The sequence below is a fragment of the Tribolium castaneum genome, chromosome 4, assembly GCF_031307605.1.
Source record: "Tribolium castaneum strain GA2 chromosome 4, icTriCast1.1, whole genome shotgun sequence".
In the NCBI taxonomy this organism is placed as follows: Eukaryota; Metazoa; Arthropoda; class Insecta; order Coleoptera; family Tenebrionidae; genus Tribolium; species Tribolium castaneum.
This window is the reverse complement of record NC_087397.1, coordinates 6,252,844-6,277,794: the sequence shown is the minus strand read 5'-3', so window position 1 is coordinate 6,277,794 and position 24,951 is coordinate 6,252,844. Positions and strand designations below refer to the sequence as shown.

At 40.0% G+C, this 24,951-nt stretch overlaps 8 protein-coding genes across 23 annotated transcripts; 4 read left to right on the top strand and 4 right to left on the bottom strand.

The window, feature by feature from the left end:
- Positions 1 to 35: 35 nt before the first annotated feature.
- On the top strand, positions 36 to 2,438 carry Aldh (Aldehyde dehydrogenase). The gene is made up of 5 exons (XM_962867.5): positions 36 to 461; positions 707 to 952; positions 999 to 1,581; positions 1,631 to 1,932; positions 1,982 to 2,438. The coding sequence occupies exons 1-5, from the start codon at positions 357 to 359 to the stop codon at positions 2,285 to 2,287; spliced, it is 1,542 nt and encodes a 513-aa protein (XP_967960.2). The 5' UTR covers positions 36 to 356; the 3' UTR covers positions 2,288 to 2,438.
- Pi3K59F (Phosphatidylinositol 3-kinase 59F) lies at positions 324 to 8,357 on the bottom strand. The gene is made up of 9 exons (XM_962942.5): positions 8,216 to 8,357; positions 7,981 to 8,169; positions 7,779 to 7,935; positions 7,583 to 7,732; positions 7,316 to 7,534; positions 4,801 to 5,676; positions 4,186 to 4,753; positions 3,797 to 4,136; positions 324 to 3,743 (listed from the first exon to the last, which is right to left on the bottom strand). Exons 1-9 carry the CDS (start codon positions 8,284 to 8,286, stop codon positions 3,512 to 3,514), a joined length of 2,802 nt encoding a protein of 933 aa, XP_968035.2. The 5' UTR covers positions 8,287 to 8,357; the 3' UTR covers positions 324 to 3,511.
- Positions 8,358 to 8,407: 50 nt separating this feature from the next.
- On the top strand, positions 8,408 to 9,860 carry Mtl (Mig-2-like). Of its 2 annotated transcripts, none has more exons than XM_963019.4 (3): positions 8,408 to 8,548; positions 8,618 to 8,749; positions 8,802 to 9,860. In XM_963019.4, exons 2-3 carry the CDS (start codon positions 8,634 to 8,636, stop codon positions 9,271 to 9,273), a joined length of 588 nt encoding a protein of 195 aa, XP_968112.1. In that variant the 5' UTR covers positions 8,408 to 8,548; positions 8,618 to 8,633; the 3' UTR covers positions 9,274 to 9,860. The 2 variants fall into 2 exon arrangements, with proteins under 2 accessions (XP_968112.1, XP_015840540.1); XM_015985054.2 differs by having other exon boundaries at positions 8,422 to 8,561.
- Positions 9,861 to 9,932: 72 nt separating this feature from the next.
- Ccdc58 (Coiled-coil domain-containing 58) lies at positions 9,933 to 10,670 on the bottom strand. The gene is made up of 3 exons (XM_963097.4): positions 10,490 to 10,670; positions 10,167 to 10,433; positions 9,933 to 10,121 (listed from the first exon to the last, which is right to left on the bottom strand). The coding sequence occupies exons 1-3, from the start codon at positions 10,532 to 10,534 to the stop codon at positions 10,020 to 10,022; spliced, it is 414 nt and encodes a 137-aa protein (XP_968190.1). The 5' UTR covers positions 10,535 to 10,670; the 3' UTR covers positions 9,933 to 10,019.
- A 32-nt stretch (positions 10,671 to 10,702) lies between these two features.
- On the bottom strand, positions 10,703 to 18,172 carry polybromo. Of its 14 annotated transcripts, none has more exons than XM_064356364.1 (24): positions 18,031 to 18,172; positions 17,572 to 17,701; positions 17,212 to 17,522; positions 16,724 to 17,162; positions 16,501 to 16,677; positions 16,164 to 16,454; positions 16,019 to 16,114; positions 15,680 to 15,850; positions 15,326 to 15,633; positions 15,148 to 15,286; positions 14,667 to 15,040; positions 13,955 to 14,619; positions 13,680 to 13,909; positions 13,468 to 13,634; positions 13,249 to 13,421; positions 13,024 to 13,196; positions 12,763 to 12,834; positions 12,500 to 12,652; positions 12,196 to 12,450; positions 11,866 to 12,149; positions 11,707 to 11,777; positions 11,203 to 11,259; positions 11,035 to 11,128; positions 10,703 to 10,986 (listed from the first exon to the last, which is right to left on the bottom strand). In XM_064356364.1, the coding sequence occupies exons 2-24, from the start codon at positions 17,695 to 17,697 to the stop codon at positions 10,764 to 10,766; spliced, it is 5,049 nt and encodes a 1,682-aa protein (XP_064212434.1). In that variant the 5' UTR covers positions 17,698 to 17,701; positions 18,031 to 18,172; the 3' UTR covers positions 10,703 to 10,763. The 14 variants fall into 14 exon arrangements, with proteins under 14 accessions (XP_064212434.1, XP_015840533.1, XP_064212437.1 ...); XM_015985047.2 differs by having other exon boundaries at positions 15,148 to 15,280; XM_064356367.1 differs by having other exon boundaries at positions 16,052 to 16,114.
- Positions 18,173 to 18,237: 65 nt separating this feature from the next.
- Positions 18,238 to 19,436, top strand: LOC656739 (uncharacterized protein). The gene is made up of 6 exons (XM_963245.4): positions 18,238 to 18,376; positions 18,424 to 18,609; positions 18,662 to 18,800; positions 18,848 to 19,009; positions 19,057 to 19,182; positions 19,230 to 19,436. The coding sequence occupies exons 1-6, from the start codon at positions 18,238 to 18,240 to the stop codon at positions 19,387 to 19,389; spliced, it is 912 nt and encodes a 303-aa protein (XP_968338.2). The 3' UTR covers positions 19,390 to 19,436.
- Fdx1 (Ferredoxin 1) lies at positions 19,387 to 20,116 on the bottom strand. The gene is made up of 3 exons (XM_963331.5): positions 19,957 to 20,116; positions 19,853 to 19,904; positions 19,387 to 19,805 (listed from the first exon to the last, which is right to left on the bottom strand). The coding sequence occupies exons 1-3, from the start codon at positions 20,039 to 20,041 to the stop codon at positions 19,460 to 19,462; spliced, it is 483 nt and encodes a 160-aa protein (XP_968424.2). The 5' UTR covers positions 20,042 to 20,116; the 3' UTR covers positions 19,387 to 19,459.
- Positions 20,117 to 20,153: 37 nt separating this feature from the next.
- Positions 20,154 to 24,427, top strand: Kap-alpha1 (karyopherin alpha1). 2 transcript variants are annotated; one of them, XM_064356368.1, is made up of 7 exons: positions 20,165 to 20,309; positions 20,361 to 20,430; positions 20,487 to 20,882; positions 20,988 to 21,113; positions 21,163 to 21,257; positions 23,004 to 23,776; positions 23,825 to 24,427. In XM_064356368.1, the coding sequence occupies exons 3-7, from the start codon at positions 20,487 to 20,489 to the stop codon at positions 24,013 to 24,015; spliced, it is 1,581 nt and encodes a 526-aa protein (XP_064212438.1). In that variant the 5' UTR covers positions 20,165 to 20,309; positions 20,361 to 20,430; the 3' UTR covers positions 24,016 to 24,427. The 2 variants fall into 2 exon arrangements, with proteins under 2 accessions (XP_968505.1, XP_064212438.1); XM_963412.5 differs by lacking the exon at positions 20,361 to 20,430 and having other exon boundaries at positions 20,154 to 20,309.
- The last annotated feature ends 524 nt before the right edge of the window (positions 24,428 to 24,951 follow it).

Genomic DNA, 24,951 nt, shown 5'->3' with positions numbered 1-24,951 from the left:
TCTGTCAATGTCGACGAACGTCAATGTCACATTTTTGCGCACATGTTTTTTAACTGGGATAAAAATACAGAATTTTAATTAATACCCCGTTTAATTTCGATAAACCAACCGTAAACACTGTATATCACTCGCTACAAGCGCTATTTCAAGGTTATCAAGCCTATTTTCGTGCATACCAAACCAATGATTACCGGTAACCAGTTGATGAATTGTAGTTTTTGATTTATCTAAAATCCCGCGATAAAGTCCGTGCGGGGGGTATTTAGTGATAATATCCTGACCCTGCTAAGTGTTATAAGCGTAACTGGAATAGCAGACGTTCATTTGGTGCCGAAGCGTCGAACGATCTCAACAAGATGCTCCGTTTAGCAAGATCAGCCTTTGGCAGGGTCCAGAAATGTAATTTCTCGGCAGCGGCGGTCCCGGCGCCTCAAGAGAGCCCCAATGTGATGTACTCGGGGGTGAGTAGAGCCGAACTTAACCGGGTTTTAACTGCATGCAAAAACTGGCCCCCAAAAGTGTGAAGGTCAAATCTCGGAGAAAACAATAAATCACGCGAATGTTAGCTATTTGGGGGCCCTAACAACAAAATGTAAACCGTCTGTATGTTTATTTATCGATAATTACAACAATAACATTGTTATCGCATGAAGTGGTGCTCGACACAGAACGGAAATACTTAAGTTTTATCGAACATTTCTTAAAGATTTTTATCAATAACGAATGGCACAAATCGAAATCGGGCAAAACCTTCCCCACCGTGAACCCCACCACCGGTGAAATCATCACCGAGGTGCAGCAAGGGGCCAAGGAAGACATCGACTTGGCTGTTGATGCCGCCAATGAGGCCTTCCGCTTCAACTCCCCCTGGCGCACCATGGACGCCTCCGACCGGGGGCTGCTCCTGAACCGCCTGGCGGACCTGATGGAGCGCGACGCCGCGTACTTGGCGGTAAGCCCCCCGACTGGCCCAGCCCCCATTGACCCCCACATTCCAGAGTCTCGAAACCTTAGACAACGGTAAACCGTACCATGTGGCCTACCCTGTCGACATCATGGGCAGTATCAAAGTGATAAGGTACATGGCCGGCTGGGCTGACAAAAACCACGGCAGGGTCATACCCCTGGACGGCCCCTTCATGTGCTACACGCGCCACGAGCCCGTCGGAGTCTGCGGGCAAATCATCCCCTGGAACTTCCCCCTGCTGATGATGGCGTGGAAGATCGGCCCTGCCTTGAGCATGGGGAACACGGTGGTGCTCAAGCCCGCCGAGCAAACCCCCCTGACAGCCCTCTACACGGCGCAGTTGATCAAAGAGGCCGGGTTCCCCCCAGGCGTCTTCAATCTAGTGCCCGGGTTCGGCGACGCGGGGGCCGCACTTGTCTCCAACCCCAAAGTCGATAAAATCGCATTTACGGGATCGACCGAAGTGGGGCTGAAAATCCAGCAAATGTCAGGCGTTGGTAACTTGAAACGGACCACCTTGGAATTGGGGGGCAAAAGCCCCAACATTATCCTGGCCGATGTTGATATCGAGAAGGCCGTGGAACAAGCCCACTTCGGGCTGTTCTTCAATCAAGGTAAACAAACTTTGGGGTTTTTTCTTGTTAAAACATCATTATTATTAAGGACAAGTGTGCTGTGCGGGCTCACGGACCTTCATCGAGGACAAAATCTACGACGAGTTTGTCGAAAGGTCGGTCGAACGGGCGAAAAAGCGCACCGTTGGCAACCCCTTTGACCCCAAAACGGAGCAAGGGCCCCAGATTGATGAAACCCAAATGACGAAAATCCTGGGTTTGGTTAAAGAAGGGGTGAACCAAGGGGCAAAATTGTTGGTTGGGGGTAAGAGAGTTGGGGATAAGGGATATTTCGTTGAACCGACAGTTTTCGCCAATGTTGAGGATAACCACGTGATTGCCAAAGAAGAAGTGAGTCGTGTGTCCGCGATTTTGGGCCCAATTAATTCAAAAATTTCAGATTTTTGGGCCAGTGCAACAATTGATGCGGTTCAAGGACTTGGATGAGATTATAGAACGGGCGAATAATACCAATTATGGGCTTGCGGCAGCTGTTTTCTCGAAAGATTTGGATAAAGTCAATTATCTGGTTCAAGGGATAAGGGCTGGGACTGTCTGGGTCAACACGTACAATATTTTGGGGGCGCAAACGCCGTTTGGAGGGTTCAAGGATTCGGGACATGGGCGTGAGATGGGAATTTATGGCTTGAATCAATACACTGAAGTTAAAAGTATTATTACATCGGTTGCACGAAAAAACTCGTAATTGATAACCTTTAAAAATGGTATCGGTTATTATGTAACGTTTTTCCATTGAAAAGTGCTTTTTCATCATACATTTTAAGGTCAAATTTGATTGTGTGTTGCCATAAATTGTTACGATTGTTTGTATTCATAATAAAGTTTCTATATTTTTATCTACTGGTTTATTTATTTTTGGCACGAAAAAAATATTTAATTAAGCTGAATATGTTACTCATTTGCAATACATGGATATTTGAGTGTTATCTAATAACTCATAATCAGGGTTTTGTCATTTGTGCGAAATAGAAATAGAAAAAAAAATAGCTGTTAAATATAATAAACTGTCTGATATGTTATAAATTCACGTAAAACCAAAAAAGAATTGAAAGTTACCAAATTGGAAAAATAATTTCTCACGGAACAAGTAAATTTTTGAAGAAAACTACTGTTTATAGTTATATGATTTAAAATTAATTCAATTCAATTTTATTTTACTTACTTGTCTCGAGTCATCGCCCGTCTATCTAATCGGAAGTTTTGTTGCAAGTCACTTTAAATATTATCTAATAATAATTGATAATCAGGCATTTGACGAGTGATCTATTTCCGTCATCCACTTAAAATTAATTTTCATCAAAGAGATACATAATAGATGAAAAGCAGATACTCACGTACTTTGATAAAATAAAATATGCTGAGTGACATTAAATATGCAGCTTCTTACTTAAAAAAATCAGACATTTCCCCGGTAATTATTACACTAGTTTGGACGCTGATTTTTAAACATTTAACAGATTTTTTTTACCAACTTTAGTTTTTGATATACAGGGTCTTTCACATAATTTTACGAGGCTTGCGCTTAATGTTCGCACTCAAAGATACAAAAATCACAAAACACTAGATACAAAAAATGCACCTTTAATTAATTAAAAGGGTGAACAAACTAGAGAAGACTGTCAAATTTTGTAATCGAGTTCGTATGTATTGTTGGTGGCATTTTACAGGCGTAAGCCTCGTAAAATTATGTGAAACATCCTGTATGGGTAACTCAACATTTTTCTAGAATGAAAACTCGAGATTTGCAAAATTTGGACGTCAGAGGTTTGAAAACTACACTCCGAAAGTATCTGGAATCAACTTTTAAAACTGCGGCAACAGACAAAAAGTGAAATTTGATAAACCAATGTTATTAATAAAATTTCCTTATACAAATTTTATTAAACAACTAACCTTATTTATACACGTTTTACTTCCTTATATACTGGGTGATTTTATGAAACTGTTCTACAATAGCCGGCATAACGGCCGAAGCCGACGCATCAATCAAGTTCTGGATATAATGCACCGCCTCCTCCTCCCCTAAATCCAACCTAAACTTCTCTTGCACCTTTTTGACCGCCTTATCCGGCTCTAGAGCAATATCTGGCACACTCGTGTCAATCATCAATGAAAAAAGATTCAACATTAAGTTGGCATGCCTGTAAAAAAATTACCTTACACGTTACTACCACCACTTTATGTAAGCACAAACCTCCTCAAGTGCAAAAACGCAGTATAGCATTGCTTCCTAAACTCTTGGTAATGCTCAGAATTGCCTCCCCCCATCGCCTCCACCATTTCTTTACTCAATTTCATTGGCGGAGGCAAGGGTTTAGGGTCCCGCCCTAGGATAAACCCGAAATCGATGTGAAATAATTTACCACAAGTGGTCACTAATAAATTATCTAAATGACGATCGCCCACACCCAGTAGGTAAGTAATGACGCAATAACCGGCACAGGACCGCACGTAACTGTCCATTATTTCGGGGGCGATGCCGTAAGGCCCGTTTTCCTGCGGGTGGTACTTCCGAAAGTAGTTATGAATACTCCCTGGAAACAGTCCGCTAATTAATCGCTGATTAATAAACAATTTTCTCACCTTCCGCATTCACAGCCTCTGCCACACTCACAGAATCGATATATTGCACAAAACCGTGCTTGGTACTAGTCGCGAGTACTTTATACGGTGTTAGCTTCAAATCGAGGTTTTCCTTCCGTAACAACTTATCCATCAGAGTTATCATTTGCAGAATCAACTGGTCTTGCCTCAAATCATCCCCATGTTTGAAAATGGCCACATATTCGCTGTTATCACTCGTGATAAAGTGCAGTTTGGACGGCATCAAAGCCGACTTGAACAAACTCGCTTTTTCCGCAATTATCCCCTTTATTGTGACATCGGGATCAAGCGGGAACGGAATCGGCTCGAAATTACCAAAATTAAACTTAAACACAGTCGGATCGGCCAACAACTGCTGCAATTTCTCGGCCTTTTTCTTCCTATTGCCGCCCTCACGCAACACCGTTTTTACCAACTTGACCAAATTATCGATGAATTTTTGCTGCAGCGACAGATTTGTCCGCTTCCTTTGCATCTCGGCGTTGCCTTTGGCCAAAGTCTGCGAAAACGTTTTCATCACCGTCAGGTACAGCTCTCTTATGACCATCTAAAAAAACAAATGAGGGACGAATAATAAGGCGTCAGGACCGTTACGTTTTGTTTCATGGTCGGTTCTGGATCCTCACACTCGATCAACAAATACCAGTAGAAATAATTGGCCAATTTGGCATTTTTGCACGCCCTTTGTATCAAAAACGTGGCCAAATCTTGGACTTCTTCCTCTTCGTTCATGTGGTCTTGTAGCGTGTCAGTGTTGGCCGAGTCGGTGTAGACGTTGAGGTTGTGTAAAATATTTTCGGGTAAACTAGCAGCGCGTTGATCAGCGTCCACTTCTATCACACTGTTGACGTTAGAAGAGGCAAGCTGATCGGCTTGGTTATAACTCGATGATCGGTGCATAACCGACTCATTTGTTATCGTGCTGTTGCTCTCCTTACTGTCTTTCTTCTCCAACTGCGCCTCCTTCTCCTCATGCACCATTATCGCCTCCCGTCCTGGAGAAATCCTCGAATACCCCTCTTGTATATCCTTAAAATCCTCATACTTCAGCGCTTGCACCAACTGGAGCAAATACAGCAGAATCTCCTCGTCGGGCGCTTGCTGCAGCCTGGAAATGGCGTATTTGCGCACAGCTGGGTGCGTAAAATTCGGCGACAGCAGCTCGAGGGCGTCTTCCACGTCCATGGGGGCCCAGATCCGCATCATAGACAGCGCCTGTCGCACTTCGTTCTGTTGCGTCCAATTCACACATTTTAGAAACTTAGTTAGGGCTTTTTTCTGGGTGCTGAGGTAAAAACGGAACTTCCATACATGGTCTTGCTCTTCGTTCGTTAGCGGTTTGATGGAAGGGTAGGAGACTATGGTGTTGAGGATATCGCGGATTGCAGCATTGGGTTTGGCGTCTTTATCGCAGTGGCCGCTGCGTAAAGAACGCGCCAATTTGTGGTGTTTGCGTTCGACGAGGTTTTCCTGAGAGGTAAACGGAAAATAAACACGAGAATAAGTTGCAGAAACACATGCTGGAGGAGTACTAGCGGAAGGGTGCGAAGCCACACAAATTGCAACTACTAAATTGAATTATTGTGAAAATGCGTTGCAAAAATATCGATTCTAGTCGAAAAAATGCGCTGGAAATTATTTTAATTTGTTTATAAATCTATTGCACGGAAATTGGCAACTTCGCATAAATTTTGATCAGAATTATTTTTACGAAAAGTCTGCTAATATCGCTCTAAAATATAATTTTTTAATGAACAAATCAAATCTTTGCGTCTTTTAATTTTTGTGTTCAGTAAAAAAAAGTTTGGAACGATCTTCGTTCAAAGAGAATAATAATCAATAATGGTAAAGAATTCTTTGTGTGCTCAAAATCAAACGCTTTCAAATTGGAAGTTACGAAAAATTATTTTCCAAAGCTTACGACAAAATATTAATAAACATTAATTATTAAACGTAGTTCGAATTATCACGAATAACGGTGTCCTCTTTTTGATAATTGTGAGTTGTTTTTTATTTTCATTAAAATTTTCGTGTTGTAATAAAACTGTTACTTAGCATAATTTTTTATGTCCCGTCCGTAATCTTTCCGTAATCATGTAATTAAAGGCGTCAAAGTGAATTTAAAAGCATATTAATAATATCGGGAAGTAATGGTTATTTTCTAAGTAAAATATTGTCAAAATCGTCAAACGAATGACCCTAAAGACTATAGGATTATAAGATTATAAGATAAGACTATAAGATTTGGATGTCATGTTGTTTTATATTTGGATTGTACACCCACCTAAGCAAAAGCTTATAACAAAAAAAAATTAGCAATGATTTGATTACTGAGGTAGATATTTCTAATAAAGACACTCCTTAGAATTATCAAAGCTTAGGGACTTTTTGGGACCTGTTTAGATTCATATATTTAAACTTATTTTTATCCTATTTTTTTATATTATTTTAACTAAAATTAAAAAATTGAAACCACAAATTTATTTTACTTATTTATTTTTATTTATTTAATTATTTATTTATTTGTAAAAGTAGAGGACGAACAAAAACATATTCTGTTAAAGTAGATATAAACACGCATGAGTAAATTACCCTTCCGAGAAGGTTAAGGGGTTAAATAATAGTGGCGGTAAATGCGTAAGTAGATTTACGTAAAATCTTTTATATTCGTTTTATATTCTATATTAAAAATTACAACCTGTTGAATTATTTGGTCAGTGAAATAGCACACACGTTAGACATGTACTAAAAACAATGTTTTACGTGAAAATCCGATTAAAATCAATCTCTAAAGAAAACTAATTTTTTTAAAGAGCTGCAATGGGAAAACCCAGTGGCGTATTTAGTAAAAATGGTAGTTGTAACTCATATAAGACAAAGAGACTTGCCTTTAGAAATATACATTTTTTTAATATAAATAATCTTTCGTAGTACTTACTGTTTTCACATAGCGTTTACAATTTATCCCAAGAAAAGCGTTTACGATTTATACTTAGGAAGTGTTACTTAGCATTTAATGAAGTAAACCTGGCATTTATTTTTTTCTCCAATTTGAAATAATGAGTAATAAAAAAAGTGGACAACTGACTGGTCGCATTACTGAACTTACCTTTAGGATTTCTTGGTCGGGGACCGTAACAATGTCACTCTGGGCCCTAAACGAATGTATATCTTCACCATTTTGCTCAAAATACACGACATAATGCGGAATTAAATCAATGTAAACAGTTGGAAACTCGATCATTAAGTACATGTATTCTGAACAACTCTTCTCCTCGTTATTTATCAAACCTAACTCCCTAAAAGTCAACCTATCTAGCCAATCCACCTGTGAAAATTTTCTATTTGATTTGTGTTTTTTGATTAAATTGCGTACTTTAGTCATGTGTCCATTTCTGTGTTTTTTGGTTAATTTCGTCAGTCTTTGCATTTGTTCCTTCCCTTGGTCTTTGGCTTTCCCCGGCGTTTGAGTTGGGTAATTCCCATCGGCCTCCCTATTGGGGAAAACCCTCAAATCCACCATGCCCTGCAACCCCAGTTTTGGTTATTCCTTCACTCGCAAATTTAACAACCTGTCTGAAAAGTCCATGTTTGCTGAACAGCGAAATCGTGGTGCCCCCAACTGGCCATAGCTTGTTGGGCCCCACACAATCGTAGATCGTTAGGGCTAATTGAGCAGTTCTCGGAAGGTCGTTAAACTGAACTGGCAAAGTGAGCCATTCGTTCCAGCTAAAATTGCGACTTTTATGTGACGTAACGTAGAGTGGGGCTCACCTCCAGCGCGATGTGAACGCTTTATAGGAAGTTGACACAGGAAGAGCGAGCGGTTGGTTTTGATCGTATATTTGGCACACCACCATCAAGTCTGAACAACCATCCTCACACAAACCCGAGTATTTTAAAATAGGGTCGGACAGAAGCGTGTCGTATTCGGGCTTTTGGCGTTTGCCTTCCAAAGTCCCACTAAAATACACTGCGATCACGGGGTGGAAAACAAGGGGGCGCTTACATTTTGATCTGAATGCGGTTGGAAATCGAGGAACTGTACACGTAGTAGAATTTATCGTTGAGTTCTTCCATTGCCACGGCTTAAAGCCCTCATTTACGTGGATTATTTGTTTATTTATTTTTAATGTTTTTGCTGGAATTTGACAATTGACAATGGTTGATTGGTTGCCAACAATGACATTCAAAAAAACCCACTCGATGTGAAGTTGACATTTCAATTTTGCAAGAAAATAATTTGTTTTTATTAATATTTATGTAATTATTTAATAGGAAACGTTGCAAAACCGCGCCGTGGCCCCACTTGTGTAACTTTTGATAAATTTTTTGATAGAAGGTGGGTTTTGTAGGTTAGAGGGCCCTGCCCATTTTTTTAAGGTTACGTTCAAGCTTTGTCACTTTTTAGTGAACTGAAGTAAAAAATGTCATCGGGTCGCCCCATTAAGTGTGTAGTTGTAGGTGACGGCACTGTAGGTAAAACCTGCATGCTCATATCGTACACCACTGATAGTTTTCCTGGAGAATATGTCCCCACAGTGTTAGTATGAGACGCTTTTTTGCGTGATGAAGCTCTAGCGTTTTGTTTTTAGTTTCGATAACTATTCCGCCCCAATGGTAGTCGACGGGATTTCGGTTAGTTTAGGTTTGTGGGATACAGCAGGTCAGGAAGATTATGACAGGCTGAGGCCTCTGTCTTATCCCCAAACGGACGTTTTTCTCATTTGCTTTAGTGTAGCGTCGCCGTCGTCGTTCGAAAACGTTACTTCCAAATGGTATCCTGAGATCAAGCATCACTGTCCCGACGCCCCCATGATTCTAGTTGGTACCAAAATAGACTTAAGGGATGATAGGGAGACACTGACCGCTCTCGCGGACCAGGGCTTGAGCCCCATCAAGCGCGAGCAAGGCCAGAAATTGGCCAACAAAATCAGGGCTGTTAAGTATATGGAATGCTCGGCTTTGACGCAAAGGGGGCTCAAGCAGGTGTTTGATGAAGCGGTCAGGGCTGTCCTAAGACCCGAACCGCAGAAAAGGCGACAACGCAAGTGTCTTCTTATGTAATTCCCAGCAACGACCGAACTGATTTTTATCTCAATCTAATGAATAGTTCAGGGCATTTAAAGTCAATAAGGACTTAAGTATAAGGAATAGATAGCATACTCATTTTTAATGCTTGATTTTTTTACAAAAACTCAATTTATTTTATGTGGAATCTCAATTTTGACTGAATTTTTCAACACCACTGCCCTTCATTAGTTGCACTCTTGTAGACAAAAGGCAGCACTGATTCCGACCCAAAAATCCTAAACTGTGCCATTTATTTTATCACGAAATTAAAAATACTCACACATGACATTACTTAAGGCACGTACTTGGTACGTTTATTGTTTTGTTACAACGATTTAAAAATTGTGAAAATTGTTTCGAGTCCAGAGCAGCTAATTTTATTATTAAGACTTATATAACGTATGTTTAGTTTTATTTATTTTCTAACAGTTCAGTGTATTTTTAATTTGAAAAGTGACTTGTTAAAAACCAAAGTAATGTAAGTTCTAGTCACATATTTTCATTACTCAGTGTTTTACAATATTATGTTAGTTGCATTTATAGGTATAAAATACGTCTTGAAATAAAAACGTAATTTAATATTTAACGTTTTTACCTTGAAACAAACAAACCAACTTCCCTTTTCATTTGGGGCTACAAAATTAAAACACGACTTTGTTTCTAAATTTTTGTACGTAATAAGAAGTGTATAAAACAGCTATAACTTGGTAAAAAGTCCCCACTACTTGGCGTGTGCCCCACTAGAGGGGCTTGTAATATTTCCTACATTTTTCATGGAAGACTTTCGCAGTTCTTTGTTGGACCAGATCTTCAACAGTTAGCTCCACTTGTAACATTCTCAACTGAAAAATAAAATAAAACCCAACCCCTTGTATAAGCAGTCTTACTTTTGTTTGTTCTGATCTTAAAGCTTTTGATAATGAAATATCTTCGGCATTAGTATCACGTTTTTCCCTCAGTTCTTTTACTCTATTAGCAGTCACAGTTATACAATTTTTTATAACATTAGTTCTCTGACTATTCCCTTCCTCCAGTTTCTTGTGCAAGTCTTTACAAGCCGACTCTCCATCAGGATGAAAAGAATCAGTCGGTATTGCCGTATTTAACGTACTTATTATGAGATCATCTATTTTCCGCATATTTTTAACCGCTTCCTAAAATTTTTTTTCTTATCACGTTACTGATGACCTAACCTCGAAATTTAACTCACTTGAAAGGCACTGAAATCTCCACATTCTGTAATGGCAAGAGACATTATTACAAATCCTGAAATAACTTTCAGTAGCGATTTGAACCAATTCCAATTTTTTTATTAGTTTCTCAATGTGGGATTGTATCGGCTTTTCAGAGGTTATTTTCGACGGTCACTAATACAGAAACCTGTAATTTTGAATTACCATGCGAGGCCAAAAATAAAAAACTCTTCCAAATCTTCAAATATCTTTATTCACGAACATGATACTACAAAACGTGATTCAAAAAAATTACAATGCCTTTTGCAAACTTAAAGTATCTCGCAATAATTTGTTCCGCAACGACCACAAAGCTGCCACAACGTTGTCTTGTTGATCGGCTTTCTTGCCCAACCAAGCCGTTACGTTCTGTAGCTTATCTAAATCCGGTGCCGGAATGTTTTCTTGAGTGGCACATAACGTTCTTTCCCAGTTAGTTATGTGTTTATTATCGGCTTGAAGTCCCTCAATGTATCTAGAATTTTTCATGAAAATCGTTTTAATTTATCAGACAGAACCATACTTTATGTAAGCTTCCGAATGTAAGACTCGTTGCGGCCTTGGGGGCACAGTTATAAACATTGGTTCTTGCTTCTGAGCCGGTGCATTTGAATTAGCTATTTTGAAACAATTAATTATTTGTTGCATTTCAAATAAATTAAAGCATGATGATGAATAGATGAATGATTACCTGAGTTACTTGTAGTTGTGTGTTGTCCAGCAGTTGAATTAAAGGTGCTACTAGCAGCTATTCCGATGAAAAATGAATTTAAAAAAATTAAAAAAACAATCGTTTACTCTAACTCAAAAAACATGCCACAAACTGCTACCACCACCTACTATATAACTCATGATATGAATGGAAAAAAATTGAAAATAAAATAAAAACTCACGAGGGTTAGGAGTGGCAGTGGGGGTCGGGCGTGAAACAGCCGCAGGCTTACTGGAAGGCTTGAAGTTCCTACCACATCAAAAATCAAAAATGCAGTACACTACACACTATAAGACAATAAAAATTCAATTTGTCCCAACCGACGAAGGAACAAAATTTTTCCTCATGCAAAAACGAGCATTTCAAAGCAACTTAAGCCCAATATTCGATTATCATCGGTTCGTATTACGAAACAAAAATCTAAGAGTAACAAACATGACCTAAACACTTTTTTCAACCATGCAATGTCAAAATTCGACAAACCGGCAATTATTTCGGACGCTGTCGACACGCAAGGTTGCAAAACTGGCATGACGCGGTTACCAATGAAGTTCCTGATAAATTTCGGTTCGGAAAATAAAATTCATTTATCAATTGGCCACGAAAAACAAACGCTGTTTATCATGGCCAACGCAAACATACTTGCTGCGATCTCCCTGGGGAATCACCCGTCCCTTGACCTTGTTTATATGCATGTCGCGGACGTGCCGCACCAATCGAGCCAAATTCGGGAACGGCTGAATATTTTTCTTGTTGCTTCGTCGCAAGCAACCCTTCCATTGACAGTGCAATTCGGCGTCGGGATTCGCCTGGAAATAGCTCTGGACGTGTCCTTGAGAGTCCTTACTGTCCTTAATACAATGGTCCATGCAATCTTGCAACTCCTCGAACTGGTAATCGCAACCGTCCCACATACACTCATAAACCTGCGAAAGCAGTCAAACAAAAAAAACACCAAATTAGGGGAATTACCGTATCGGGAGGATTCGGCGGGGCGGGACTTGCACACTGCTCGTCCAATAGGAGCAAAGCTTTCGTCTCCTCGTTCAATTTCGAGGCGCGCTCTTCCCAAATCTGCTTTTCATTGGCTGGCAGCGAGCGCCATTCGTTACCCACAATTCGGCTGATTTCGCCGAAATTCGAGTCGGGGTTGTTTTGCACGATTTGTTTGCGTACTTCACGCGAATACAAAATGTAACCGGTCACGACCTTATTTTTGTTAGGTTTCTGCGAAACAAAATTGTAAGCGATGCGTTTTTGTTATATTTCAAAGCACCTTCTTGGTGGTGTTTGGGGTGGATAAGGAAGTGCCGGGTGTTGCTATGATCACCGGTATTTCCCCGGAACCGACTGAAGGTGGCCCGCCATCTAGTGAGTCTTCCATCAATATATCCATGTCGTTCATTTTCGTAAGCTGGGGCGACGCCTCCTGCAAAAAAATCGACCATGTAGTGCGAATCAAACAAGCGGTTAAGTCGGATTAAGTGAAGCGTAAGAGCGGCATTTACATAAAGCAGTCAAGACAAGAAAACTACTCACTACTTCCATATGTATTGGTGTGTTCTGAGATTTGACAATATCTGGTTGAACCTGACTCATGTCAATGCCTACCTGTAATAATTTCAAAATAGTCAATTCGAGACACCGATAACAATCTGATAATTATTTCAGACTGTTTACTTTGCCTACAGCTATCAATCAAAACAAAAATTTGATAAGATAATTTAGCAGACCTGTAAATTTATTCATGTACGCTTCTTATTTAAAAAAAATACCAGTTTCATTTACCCATCAACTTACTTTTGGCGCATTTATTAGTTTGGGAAAATAGTAAATTTCATCTTCCGTAACCAAAGTACTGTGATAATATTTTTTAATACCATCGACCGGCAATTTGCTAACTTGCCGATTAATCTCATCATAGAGTGAATTACAAATAAAAATATCACTTTCGGGTATTTCAGTCGGCCGACCTGTAACACAAAAATTACAACTCGGCCGTGGCGAAGCCGAGGCGAGACTCACACGAAATGTACTCGTTAAACTCAAGCACCGCACACTTTCCCATGATGCTCACGAGCGGATTAGTGTCTTCCATCGAGGACAAAAACACCTCCTGCTTATAGAACAACCGATTTTGCGAATGCGGGACTTCATTGGGCGCCACAAACCACGGCCCTCGAAAATAACACTTCCCACTGGAACAAAACTGTATAAAAACACAAACTAGGGGGGGGGACCTACTCTTTCGTATCCCAAATACTGTCAATTTGCGCGATCATTTGCCGCCCACCGTCGGCAGCCACGTAAACGAAATCGCCGGTCTTAACAACTCCGCTACAAATCGTATTGTACTGCTCGTAATACGTGTTACCATCGTCGATTTCCAGATTCGTGTAAAGCACAACGTTCTGGAAAAAATCACTAGCGCCAACCCAACACTGTTGAAAACTTACAGGTTTGTCTTTCTCAACTAGTTTTTCTTGTTCCTGTAGTTCGGCGAGCTCGTCTTTGTGCTTCTCGATTCGCTCCCGGAAAACTGAAACGACTCGCTTCGGCTCGAGCGGTACGTCCCGCTGGATCAGCTTCAGGGAGGGATTTTCGGGGAATATTTTGATTTTTTTGAAACTGCGGCTGCGAGTGCTGTACCGTGACTCGCAAACGTACACATCTTTCTCATCGTAACCTGAAAAGCGGCTTGAATTTTTCGTATTGTTTTGGTTTCATTCACCTTCGGGTTTCATGGTGAAGTATTGTTTGGTGCTGAGGACACAACAGCGCTCTTTGACCTCTTCCAAGGGTACGGCAATGTGTGTGTCCGACTTGAAAACCTCCTTTTCGAGGAATTTTCTCGTCGTTACGTGAAACGTTTCCGCAGGTCTCAAGTAATAGTTCCCGTAGAGCATTTGCTGGCCGTTGTTTGTCCACAAACGCTCGATTAGTAAAATATGGGGGTCGCAACCCTTCTCCTTCGAGTCCAAATAGACGAATTCCCCGACTTTGAAAGTCTGTTGATTGCAAGTCAACGATTCCCCAACATTCATGTTAGTTTCTTTGATAATGGAATCATCGGAACTACGAGTCTCTGTCTCCTCCTCTAGTGACTCTTCTAACAACTTGCTCTGTCTCAAAGACTCAACAGCTGAGCTTAGGTCCATGAGAGTGTAGTTCAAAGCCGGCGATTGCAACAACTCCCCATTTTTGCACAACTCGTCTCTTTGCTTAATAAAATAGGACTGCAGTTCGATCGAGTCTTCAAAAACTTGTGAATCGGAACGCGACAAACGCCTCGCTCGGTCCAAGCACGCGAAAACATCGTCTTGGAACGTGTCTAGCCTTTTGTACAAACCGCGATCAAGCCGTCTTTTGATCAAGTCCAAAGACACCGCTCGCACCCTAAAGCCGAAATAATTACTCAAAGTTTACAAGTCGCAAAAGTTTACTTTTTGCCGTCGATTTCATCGTGTTCGGGCAAGTCAGCCAACGAATCTGAATAGCACCGTTCCTCCGCGTCCTGGTGGTTGTAAACGTTGGTGAAGAGGTTCAAAAGTATGTCCTGGACAGCCGCCGAGACGTCGGGAACCGTATCGTCGTCCTCTTTCAGTTGAAGCTTGGTTTGGAGACATACAGTTTGAAGGACCAAGGCGTCTTTGTAAATCTGGGAATCGGGCTCGTTGTATTTGCACGCGTTGTCGAACATTAGGATGAAATCGGAGACCAAGTCGTCGAGGGTCTCGTACGAGTTGCTTTTCAGCTTTTGTGAAATTTTTTCCATGTCTATCGGGTTCTTGATCACCTCGTAATAGTCGGGATAGTCCTAAAAACGGGGCTTAAAGCGAGCCAAACAAGTCCAGTCGTAACCAATGTCTGTGATTTGTTCCCAATCACCGACACTTTACGACTGAACTAAAAAATGCAAATTACTATTTTCGACGGCAACTTCATGAAAATCAGCGATAACTGTCGGTTGGCTTTAGCTTCCCGATAATCCCTGATCGCGTCGTACAAAGTTCTTAGGTTTTTTTCAACCGGCGAGAGAATTTTGCGCGGTTTAACACTGCAACTAAACTGTTATTTTTTTATTTTTCAGCCGGAAACGTACACTCTGACTACGGTTTTTTCCTTCTTTTCCGGAGTGACACTATGCCCAACTTTATCCAACAGATGTTTTTCCAAAACGAGGGAATCCTCGTAAATTGGCGAATTTTCCTCGTTAAACTGTCGGCAGTTCGAAAACATGAGCTTAAAATCTTTGACTAAGTCACTCTCGGAGCTGTACTGATCGGCGCGAATTTTTTGCTCAATTTCGAGGAAATCGATCGGTTCCGAAATGACTTCGTAATATTCCGAATACAATTTTTTCGAGGGTTTTTCCATAAAGCCGAGCATGGGCTTTCGGCCATCCTCACACTGAAAAATGGCTAATAGAAAAAAAATTGCAAAACGTGTAACTGACAGTATAGTCGAGCATATATTTCGCTAAAGCGTGCAAACGTTTTTTTAGCGGGATTGGGTCTCGCGGTGGACGCCCTCTTTGTGGCGTGCTGCCACTCGATTGCGTATTTTTTGGCTTAGGTCCTGGCTTTTTGCGCACAACGACTTCGGAATCTGCCTCACTGTCTGTATCCTGAAGATTGAAAAAGACAAAAATTTAAACAATTACCATCAACTCAAACGCCTGATTAGGAAAATAGTGAAACAAGCCGACTGATGTTAGCAACGTAAGCGCCCACAAAATGAATAACTCCCGACAGTTAATAAATGCAATGAAGACATAAGCAGTGCAGTAGCATACCTTCCGGTTTTTGTTAGTGACTCTGTATGTTACCTGATCAATGTCAAGTAGTTCTTGCACTTTCATTTGCATGACCTTTTGCAACTTGACAGCGTCCTGGAACAAACTCGCTCAAATTTCACGTTGAAAACGTTACCAAACTCACTTTATACAACCTTGACGACGGCAGGTTATACTTTTTCGCATTCTCAAACATTATGGTCATGTCACCGGCCACTTCGCTTATGGTGCCATAAGCGTGCTTGGTCAGTTTTCGTTTGATTTGAGTCAAAGAGACTGGGTTTTTGATCTCGCGGTAATAGTCTGGATAGAAACGTTTCGAGGGCAATTTCCAGAAGGGTTCGCTCAAGGAAACTCCGCTATTACTCGTCACTGAACGCACAGCCTCGAACAATTGCCACTGGGGATCTTCGACATCAAGAGGATCAGCAATTGACTGAAACAATTCATTGAAAAAACGACTTTGCACTTTGATTTGCTACTTCATCGTCCATCTGTTCCTCTGGTTCCACCTCAGCGTCCGACTCGTCGTCCCTTAGGGCTGCAGTGACCGCAGATAGCGATGTACTGCCCCTTAACCGTTTATTCCTAATGCGTTCGCTGCTTTTACCCAAACTTAATTTAATGTGATCCAGCTCGGCTTTTTTACTTTGAATTATCTACAAAATACTGAAGGGTCAATGGTACAAACAACCCGGCTCTCACCTTTTTCAGCGCTTTCGCGTTTTTGTAAATCTGCGAACCGGGTTCGTTAAACAAACAGGCGTTTTTGCACATTAACATCAAGTCTTTCTCGAGCTCGGCCAAGCTGCAATAGTCGTTAGTTTGGATTTTGGTGGCAATCATTTTTAGATCGATGGGTTGTTCGATCACTTCGTAATACTCGGGATATTTTTTCTTCGAGGGAATTAGCTGGAAAGAAGTGTGAAGTGGCCGATTTTCATTATCGGTCGCTGTCATGACTGAAGTGAACAGCTCCTCGTATAAATTGACATCGTCGTCGAAATTCGAACTCTCTGAAGTGTCCTCAGAGTGCTCAGGTTCTTTGGTTTCGACCGGAGTGCCGGCTTTTTTGCTCGGTCTTCCGACTTTTAACACGATTTTTCCCTTAGGTTCGGGTTCATCGTCTTTGGTATTAAGTAGTCTGAATTGAGACATGGCTAAGTGTTAATTAATTTAAAAACGGGACTCACTTGTGTTTGTTAGAGAGAAACAAGGCCCACAAATCTATGGCGTCGCGATACTCCTGCGAATTCTTTTTATAGAAAGCTTTCGTGTTATTGACAATTAACTCGATATCGTTCTGCAAATCCTCGATATCCTCATATTCCTCAGTTTTCAGTTTTTGTTGCACTTTCAACAAATCGATCGGGTTTGAAACAACCTCATAATAGCCGGGCTCTTGTCTACGTTTCGGTACTCGAATAAACGAATCGCAGAGAAGAGTCCCGTCGTCTTTTTTGTGATTGCGGATTGAATCGTACAATTGTTGACAAAGTTCCATCTAAAAACAAGGCGTCACAATGTGGAACAAACTCGCAATTTCCTGTTACAGGATCTAGTTTTTTGCTGCGCTTTCGCATCGTAGGTCCTGTACTAGTCGAAGCCTCCAGACTATCCAAAGAATCGTCTTCTTGCCCCCTACTGGCTATAGAACTCGTTCGACGCCTTTTACTCATTATGCTGAAAAGGTTTTCAACCAAGGCTACATTTAACTAAAGTAGTGAATCGTACAGAAATCAAATTACAGAAGTCTTAATTCAAATGAGCGCCAATTGTTGTGTCAAATGACGTCGTAAACAAACGCTAAACGGAATACCACGGACGTCGGTAACCATAAACACGCGCCAGAAATAGCTTATTGACAATGTACGATTGTCAAATCTCGTTAATTGATTTTTTATTATTGAAAAACACAATCAATGGCCGTAAAAATTAATACAGTCATGGCCTTACACTAATTGGGCAAATATCATGAAACAACTGCTAATTATGGTTGCAATTGGACAAACCTGGATTCAGTTGATCATCACACAAGGAAAAGTCCACAAAAACACACCGTTTTTGCAAATAAACCCTTGCACTTCACATTTGTGCACAAATCATAAATCGATAATAAAAACCGGCATCACTCGTCAACAAAATGGCTGATGGTTGACAATTCTGGGGGATTTTCGTGTTGTTGAATGTTTTGGGTTATGTGAGGTTATTGAGCTAAAATGAGTAGGTTTTTGTATATTTTGTCGTGTCTGTCCGTTATTTTCAATAGTTTTTGTAACTGTGGTGCAATAAAATCAATCCAGGATGATGATCTCATGAACTTAATCAGAAGTGAGACTTATGTGGTTGCGCTGTTTTGTAAGTCCCCACTTTGCGTTCCTATCAAGATTGAACGAAAATTCCAGCTGCGAAAAATTGCGAACTTTGTGATAACTTCGAAAACATTTTAACAAATTTGGAGGAAGAGTTCTCTAAATCATTTGAAGGAGAGACTGTTAAAGTCGTTAACAGCCAGTTAACAAGACTGTATAGCCCCACGAAGGAGCCGGTTTTGGTGTTTTTCAGACATGGAATTCCTCTACTTTATAATGGTATTGCTACATTTAACCGTAATCAATTTTATTCGCATTTATTTTGCTTTAGATATTCCTTCAGAAGAGCTAATTCTTCACACATTTGTTAACAATAAAGAACCGGTGGTGAAGGAATTAAACGATGAGACTTTTGAACACTTAACCCAGGCCGCCAGTGGGGCTACCACAGGCGACTGGTTTGTGATGTTGTAAGTCTTTTTAAATGGTTGTAGATTTTTGTTTAATTTTTTCAAAGTTATACCCCAGACTGTGTCGATTGCCACCGCCTTCAAGCCCGGTGGGAGACAGTCGGGGCACAATTAAAAACACGAATGAACGTCGCACGAGTCAATAAGGCGACAGATGGGGCCGCTACCGCCACACGATTTGGAGTCTCCCAAGCCCCAACTTTTATTCTGTAAATTGACTTCTCAATTTTGTTTCAATTCTCACACATTTTTTTAGCTTCAGACAAGGCAAAATGTATAAATATCAAATCCAAAAGTACGACGTTGCGTCTTTCACTTCTTTTGCCCAAGAATGGTACAAAAACGTGACTCCCATTAAAGTACCATCGCCTAAAACGCCATTGTAAGCAATTGCAATTTATCTTCTTGTGTTATAATGGAATTTTTCAGTGATAATATTGTCGAAAATATCGTACTTAATTTGAAGGAAAGCGCAATGGCGTGGAAAATTGGTTTAGCGGCGACTGTTGTTGGTTTCTTGTTGATAATTTTAATGAAATGTCGTAAGACTGAAAAGCCGCAAAAACCGACAAGCAAGAAAGACAAATAAATTTTTAACACTTTTTTATTAAAATAAATTGGTGGCTGACTTCATAACTCGTTATTTACACAATAGAAGGTTAATGAGGCGCTGGTGTGTGGCCATCAACGTAAAAGTTCCTCGTTGCTTGTGGCAATTCTAACTCAAGCCCTTCTAATTCTTTGGTTAAAATAATCTGACAACCTAACCTAGAGTTTTCTTTAAGAAACGGCGCCATGTCTAACAAATCCTCTTCTTTTTCCTCAGCTGGCGTAAGTTCGTGATCACTTTTCACATAAACGTGACAAGTGGTACATGCTAGGGAGGCCTCACAGGCCCCTTCCATGGGAATTTTGTATCTGTGAGCCAAGTATAGGACATTATCACCTACTTTGCCCTTTACAGGGACCTTTTCACCGTCTTTTGTAACAAAAGTTATGTTAACACTGAAAAAAATGTGTATTTTACGTAATATAACCGCGCGAACTGTTACACTTCATCGGGGGATTTGGGATCCTGCCATTCGTATTCACCGTGATTTAACTCTAATTAAAGACAATTGGTTACTTATTAATTGTAATTTCTGATGGTACTCACTCGCTGTCGTATAAATCTTACGAAATAAAGTTTTTATTGAAAAACTGGGCTTTGTATAACCTAAAATTCGCACAAAAGCTGTCATTTTGACAGTAACTTTCAAAAGTTACTACGAGGACGAAGTCGTCTCGTGATTGGTCGATAATTCGCCTTCGGCCAATCACAGGACTTGATTGGTTAATAGGGATTTTATTGCCTGTCATTCCTTCCGCAGTGTTGCAAATAGTTCCGAATGCCAGAATTTTCATTTTCACGATTCCATTTCCAATTATCGCTGAATTCCTGATTCGTCCAAAAGTATCAAATGTGTGTTTCCATCTGAGTGTGAGAAAAACCGTCGGACATTACGGAAGGTAATTTAGCAAATTTCCTGGTTTACCTGTCAAAAGCCTTGCCTTGGCTAGGTTAAACCCTCACAGATTTCCCCTTTCTGGTCTCTCCCTGTCACGAATCCGCCCGCTTTAACCCCACAAGGTCGATATTTTTTGCGTAAAAAATCAATAATTTTCAACTGTTGACTCATCGCTCAGATGTCGGGCTCCGCTCACAAACACCGCTACAAAAACGCGGCGCTGGACAGCGTCGAGTTGCGACGGCGGCGAGAGGAAGAAGGCCTCCAGTTAAGGAAACAGAAACGGGAACAGCAGCTGAACAAGCGGCGGAATGTTAACGTCAACCAATTGGCCGAGGACAATGACCATCTGCAAGTGGACAGCGAGATCCTCTCGCCTGTCTCGCCCATGATCACCCCCGAAATGGTCCAGGCGTTGTACAGCCCCGACGTGGAGCAGCAAATCAGCGCCACGCAAAAATTCAGACAACTGCTGAGCTACGAACCCAACCCACCCATTGATGAGGTGGTCCAGACCGGGATCATCCCACGATTTGTAGAGTTTTTGCAGAATTCAAACAATTGTAGCCTTCAGGTATTGCGTGCCATTTCTTTTATTAAATATGTGGCTTTGCCAACTTAATTTTAAAGTCATAGGCCGCGGTCATTACATATATTAATTTATTAATGTTTGGTACAGTTTGAAGCAGCATGGGCTTTGACCAACGTTGCCTCTGGTACCTCTCAGCAAACCAGGATGGTCATTGAAGCTGGTGCTGTTCCTATTTTTATACGTTTGTTGAGCAGTCAATATGAGGATGTTCAGGTAGGTTGTGCCAAGTTAGGGAGTTTCAGTGGTTCAAGGTTCGTTGCAGGAGCAAGCTGTTTGGGCATTAGGGAATATAGCAGGGGATTCACCCGAATGTAGAGATCACGTCCTGGATTCGGGTATTTTGGTTCCACTCTTACAGTAAGTACACTATTTCTGTACAGGTCACGAAGTTGTCTTTCTTCCACCATAATTTATTAACACTTATTTATTTTTCAATTGATATTTTGGTATAATTTAAAAAAATATTCATTGTGGATGTTTTTGATAATAATTTCGACGAATTTCGTAAAGATATCGCTAAAAAGGTGCGAAATTAGGTTGTTTGTACCATTTTTAAGTGATTACGCACTTCTCTGAGTTACTTAATTCTGTTAAAAACTACATGATTTTTGTTTTTCTGACGCGTTTAAGCATGTGTTTGAACTAAATACTCGTTTTTTTTCGCAAGATTGTGGTAAACCACACGTTTTTGAACCTGAATTTCGACGGAATTCGTAAACAAATGCTGAAAAATCGCTACATTCGATAGAAAACCACACTTGGTTTAGATTTTCATACACACTTCAAAAAACGACTTGCTTGTGCTGTAGAAAATTGTATGTATACCTAAATTGATTTCCAACATTATATCAAAATGTAGATAATAAATTATAATGATAAGTTAATAAAAAAATTAATATCCTTTATTCCACGAACTAACCGTCTATATTATCAAAACAAATATAAAAATATGTATTTTTAGTAAAAAATATTTTCCATTAAGTATTAATTATTGAAAAGTTTTAATAGAAAAAAAAATTGGGAAAAGCGACACAACGTTCAATTAAATTACACAACATAAGATCTGACGTATAACAGTCCAAATTAAAAAAGAAACTGAAAAATTGAAATCAAGAAAAAAATATCTTTAGATAGAAGTTGTTTCATAATAAGTTAGAAGTGTTATTAGAACACAAAATTCATATAACTAAATAAGTGAATCTTTCTTTCGAAGATTTTCAATTCTAAAAATGAATTATTTTTATAAAATACAGAGATACGAAGAAAAATTTTTTGAGGCGAATTTTTCAAAAATGTTTTAAGCAAATTCAATTTTAGAAATCGTTTTAAAAAACTTTTCTAAAGGACACCCAAAAAAGCAGCATCTTTTAAATAAGTAAGAAAACCAAAAATATTTAGAGGTATGCACATCTACTACAGTGATATAAGCTTACATAACTTATGGCTTTTTCGAATTATTTTAACAACTTCTCTTAGCAAAAAATTTATTTTTGGGGGTACTGACCTATACGGGGCTAAAAAGTACTTAATTACATCGAAAATTAAATATTTTTTGCTTTTTTTGGGCGTGTAAGCCCGTGTAAAAATACAGATATTTCGCAAAATAGCAGTAAAATAAGCCAAACATCGCTAGATTTTTAATAAAAAATTTCTATAAAGTAGCTGAAAAATCAAACCAAACCAGGCTTTCTCAAAAGACTATGCAATTCTCTAAACTTTAGTCTGTTTTTCTTCTTTTTTTAACTGGAAACGTAATTGTTTCATAAAACTTTGTCAAAAATTAGCTGAAAACTCCCCAAAGATAATGTTATTTTGCTTTTGTCGAGCATTTTTAACAGATCAAAAATGGCATTATATTTATTTTTTTAATTGTTTTATTACATTATTAAACTAGAAACACATTTTTTGTGAATAATTATTTACAAGTTTTTTTTTGTCTTTTTCAAGAGTTTAAGCAATTTATTAGTGTTACTTTTGAAGCGAGAAGCTTCTCCGGCCAGGATTTAAAAAACAGTGGGGAAGGAATCTCTGACACTTAATAAAAACAGTACCTAATAAAACTGGTTTAAAATATTTGAAACATCTAATTATGTAATTATTTAGACTCCTTAGTAAATCGACGCGTTTATCGATGACTCGCAATGCCGTGTGGGCGCTTTCGAACCTCTGCAGGGGCAAGAACCCTCCTCCAGACTTTGCGAAAGTCTCCCCAGCTCTGCCCGTACTCGCTCGTCTCTTGTTTCACTCCGACCCTGACGTGCTCTCTGACACTTGCTGGGCCTTGAGCTACCTATCCGACGGTCCTAACGAAAAAATCCAGGCGGTCATAGACGCCGGCGTTTGTCGGAAACTGGTCGAATTGCTAATGCACCAACAGCCCAACGTAGTCTCGGCAGCTCTGCGCGCTGTCGGCAACATAGTGACTGGTGACGACGTCCAAACTCAGGTCATACTAAACTGCTCCGCTCTACATTGCTTGCACCACTTGTTGTCATCCTCGAAGGAGTCCGTGAGGAAGGAGGCGTGTTGGACGATCAGCAACATCACGGCTGGAAACCGGCAGCAAATCCAGGCGGTCATAGACGCGAACATTTTCCCGGTTTTGATAGAGATTTTGAGCAAGGCGGAGTTTAAGACGCGGAAGGAGGCGGCCTGGGCTATCACGAATGCCACCAGCGGGGGCACACCCGACCAGATCAGGTATCTAGTGAACCAGGCTTGCATTGGGCCGCTTTGTGACCTTTTGACCGTCATGGACGCGAAAATCGTGCAAGTGGCCCTCAACGGCCTGGAGAATATTCTGAGATTAGGGGAGCAAGACGCCAAGAATCACTCGGGGACCAACCCGTATGCTGTGCTAATCGAGCAGTGCTATGGTACTTGAATCGTATTGTTCAATCGGAAATGTAGCGCGATTGTTGCAGGGTTGGATAAAATCGAATTTTTGCAATCGCATGTCAATATGGAGATTTATCAGAAGGCCTTCGACATTATTGAACACTTCTTCGGGACGGAGGAGGAGGACACGACTGTGGCGCCCTCGGTGAATCCCGACCAACAGCAGTACCATTTCAGCTCGGATCAGTCGGTGCCGATGGGAGGATTCCATTTTTAAATCGAGTTTTAGATTATTTTAAGGACTTGGTCACGCCAAAGGATAACCTTCACGATATCCGGTATTTAGTTTGAATCAAGTGATAGTGTTACTTCATTGTAACAGAATTTTATGCATGTATGGCGGAAATACAAAGTCGACAGCAAAAATTATTCTTTTCGGAGATAAGTGTCTTGATTCTCGAAATTCGGTTTTGTAAAATTGCTTCGATTTTTCAGAAATGATTGTTGTGTAAGTGAGCTTAACATACGCTATTTATTTTATACAGAGGCCAGCTTTTGTCTTCACTGATCTAGGTTTTGTAACAGCTATGTACATATTTTACGTAAAGTGTGAAACATACATGTATAAATATTCCTAACAGCATATTTGTTTATAGTTTTTATTGTAAAATAAACTAACATTTAAGTAACACCGTTTTTTAATGACTACACAAAACATGAAATAAAAAACTACCCAAAACCTTGGTCACAACAAATTAGGACGAATGAAATGCGTTCAGGTTGGCCTATAACTTTGAAATTAAGTTAAATTACATTTTTTTGGGTTTTTCGTTCTAAATTTTACTGTCCTTAAAACAAAACAAATATTGCTTAACTTGTTCTCTCAAAGTTTATGGATTATGCTTTTACAACTCTCTGGAGTTGTTAAAATTTTTGTCGCGATTTTGGTCAATTTCGGTAGCCGGAACATTTATCGAGCAATAACTCCGGAACTATTAGAGATAATCCGATGAAGTTTACTACCGTTGAAAAGCTCTTTTAATTATCTATCTTTCTAAAAAAAGATCATTGTTTTCAGACTAATAGTTTTCGAGAAAAATGGAAATAAAAGAAAAAATAAGTAAAATTTTAAAAAACTATAGAAAATTTGGCGATTTTCTTGACGCCAATTACCCAGATCGTTTTACAGAGGTCAGAATCAAAATAGTGCCAC

Coding starts and splice junctions, on each gene's coding strand:
- Ccdc58 (XM_963097.4), bottom strand. CDS start 10,534: ATGTCTCTTGCCATTACAGAATGTGGAGATTTCAGTGCCTTTCAA. Junction 10,434..10,489: donor GAGATTTCAGTGCCTTTCAA/GTGAGTTAAATT, acceptor AAAAAATTTTAG/GAAGCGGTTAAAAATATGCG. Junction 10,122..10,166: donor TAAGATCAGAACAAACAAAA/GTAAGACTGCTT, acceptor TTTATTTTTCAG/TTGAGAATGTTACAAGTGGA.
- Pi3K59F (XM_962942.5), bottom strand. CDS start 8,286: ATGGAAGAACTCAACGATAAATTCTACTACGTGTACAGTTCCTCGATT. Junction 7,936..7,980: donor GCGTTCACATCGCGCTGGAG/GTGAGCCCCACT, acceptor TCGCAATTTTAG/CTGGAACGAATGGCTCACTT. Junction 3,744..3,796: donor GCGTTTTTGCACTTGAGGAG/GTTTGTGCTTAC, acceptor ATTTTTTTACAG/GCATGCCAACTTAATGTTGA.
- Aldh (XM_962867.5), top strand. CDS start 357: ATGCTCCGTTTAGCAAGATCAGCCTTTGGCAGGGTCCAGAAATGTAAT. Junction 1,582..1,630: donor CGGGCTGTTCTTCAATCAAG/GTAAACAAACTT, acceptor ATTATTATTAAG/GACAAGTGTGCTGTGCGGGC. Junction 1,933..1,981: donor ACGTGATTGCCAAAGAAGAA/GTGAGTCGTGTG, acceptor CAAAAATTTCAG/ATTTTTGGGCCAGTGCAACA.
- LOC656739 (XM_963245.4), top strand. CDS start 18,238: ATGAGTAGGTTTTTGTATATTTTGTCGTGTCTGTCCGTTATTTTCAAT. Junction 18,377..18,423: donor TTATGTGGTTGCGCTGTTTT/GTAAGTCCCCAC, acceptor CGAAAATTCCAG/CTGCGAAAAATTGCGAACTT. Junction 19,183..19,229: donor CCATCGCCTAAAACGCCATT/GTAAGCAATTGC, acceptor GGAATTTTTCAG/TGATAATATTGTCGAAAATA.
- polybromo (XM_015985042.2), bottom strand. CDS start 17,697: ATGAGTAAAAGGCGTCGAACGAGTTCTATAGCCAGTAGGGGGCAAGAA. Junction 17,523..17,571: donor GCAGCAAAAAACTAGATCCT/GTAACAGGAAAT, acceptor CCTTGTTTTTAG/ATGGAACTTTGTCAACAATT. Junction 12,653..12,762: donor CACCAATACATATGGAAGTA/GTGAGTAGTTTT, acceptor ATTTTTTTGCAG/GAGGCGTCGCCCCAGCTTAC.
- Fdx1 (XM_963331.5), bottom strand. CDS start 20,041: ATGACAGCTTTTGTGCGAATTTTAGGTTATACAAAGCCCAGTTTTTCA. Junction 19,905..19,956: donor TAAGATTTATACGACAGCGA/GTGAGTACCATC, acceptor GTCTTTAATTAG/AGTTAAATCACGGTGAATAC. Junction 19,806..19,852: donor CCCAAATCCCCCGATGAAGT/GTAACAGTTCGC, acceptor CATTTTTTTCAG/TGTTAACATAACTTTTGTTA.
- Kap-alpha1 (XM_963412.5), top strand. CDS start 20,487: ATGTCGGGCTCCGCTCACAAACACCGCTACAAAAACGCGGCGCTGGAC. Junction 20,883..20,987: donor CAAACAATTGTAGCCTTCAG/GTATTGCGTGCC, acceptor TGTTTGGTACAG/TTTGAAGCAGCATGGGCTTT. Junction 21,114..21,162: donor GTCAATATGAGGATGTTCAG/GTAGGTTGTGCC, acceptor GGTTCGTTGCAG/GAGCAAGCTGTTTGGGCATT.
- Mtl (XM_963019.4), top strand. CDS start 8,634: ATGTCATCGGGTCGCCCCATTAAGTGTGTAGTTGTAGGTGACGGCACT. Junction 8,750..8,801: donor GGAGAATATGTCCCCACAGT/GTTAGTATGAGA, acceptor TTTTGTTTTTAG/TTTCGATAACTATTCCGCCC.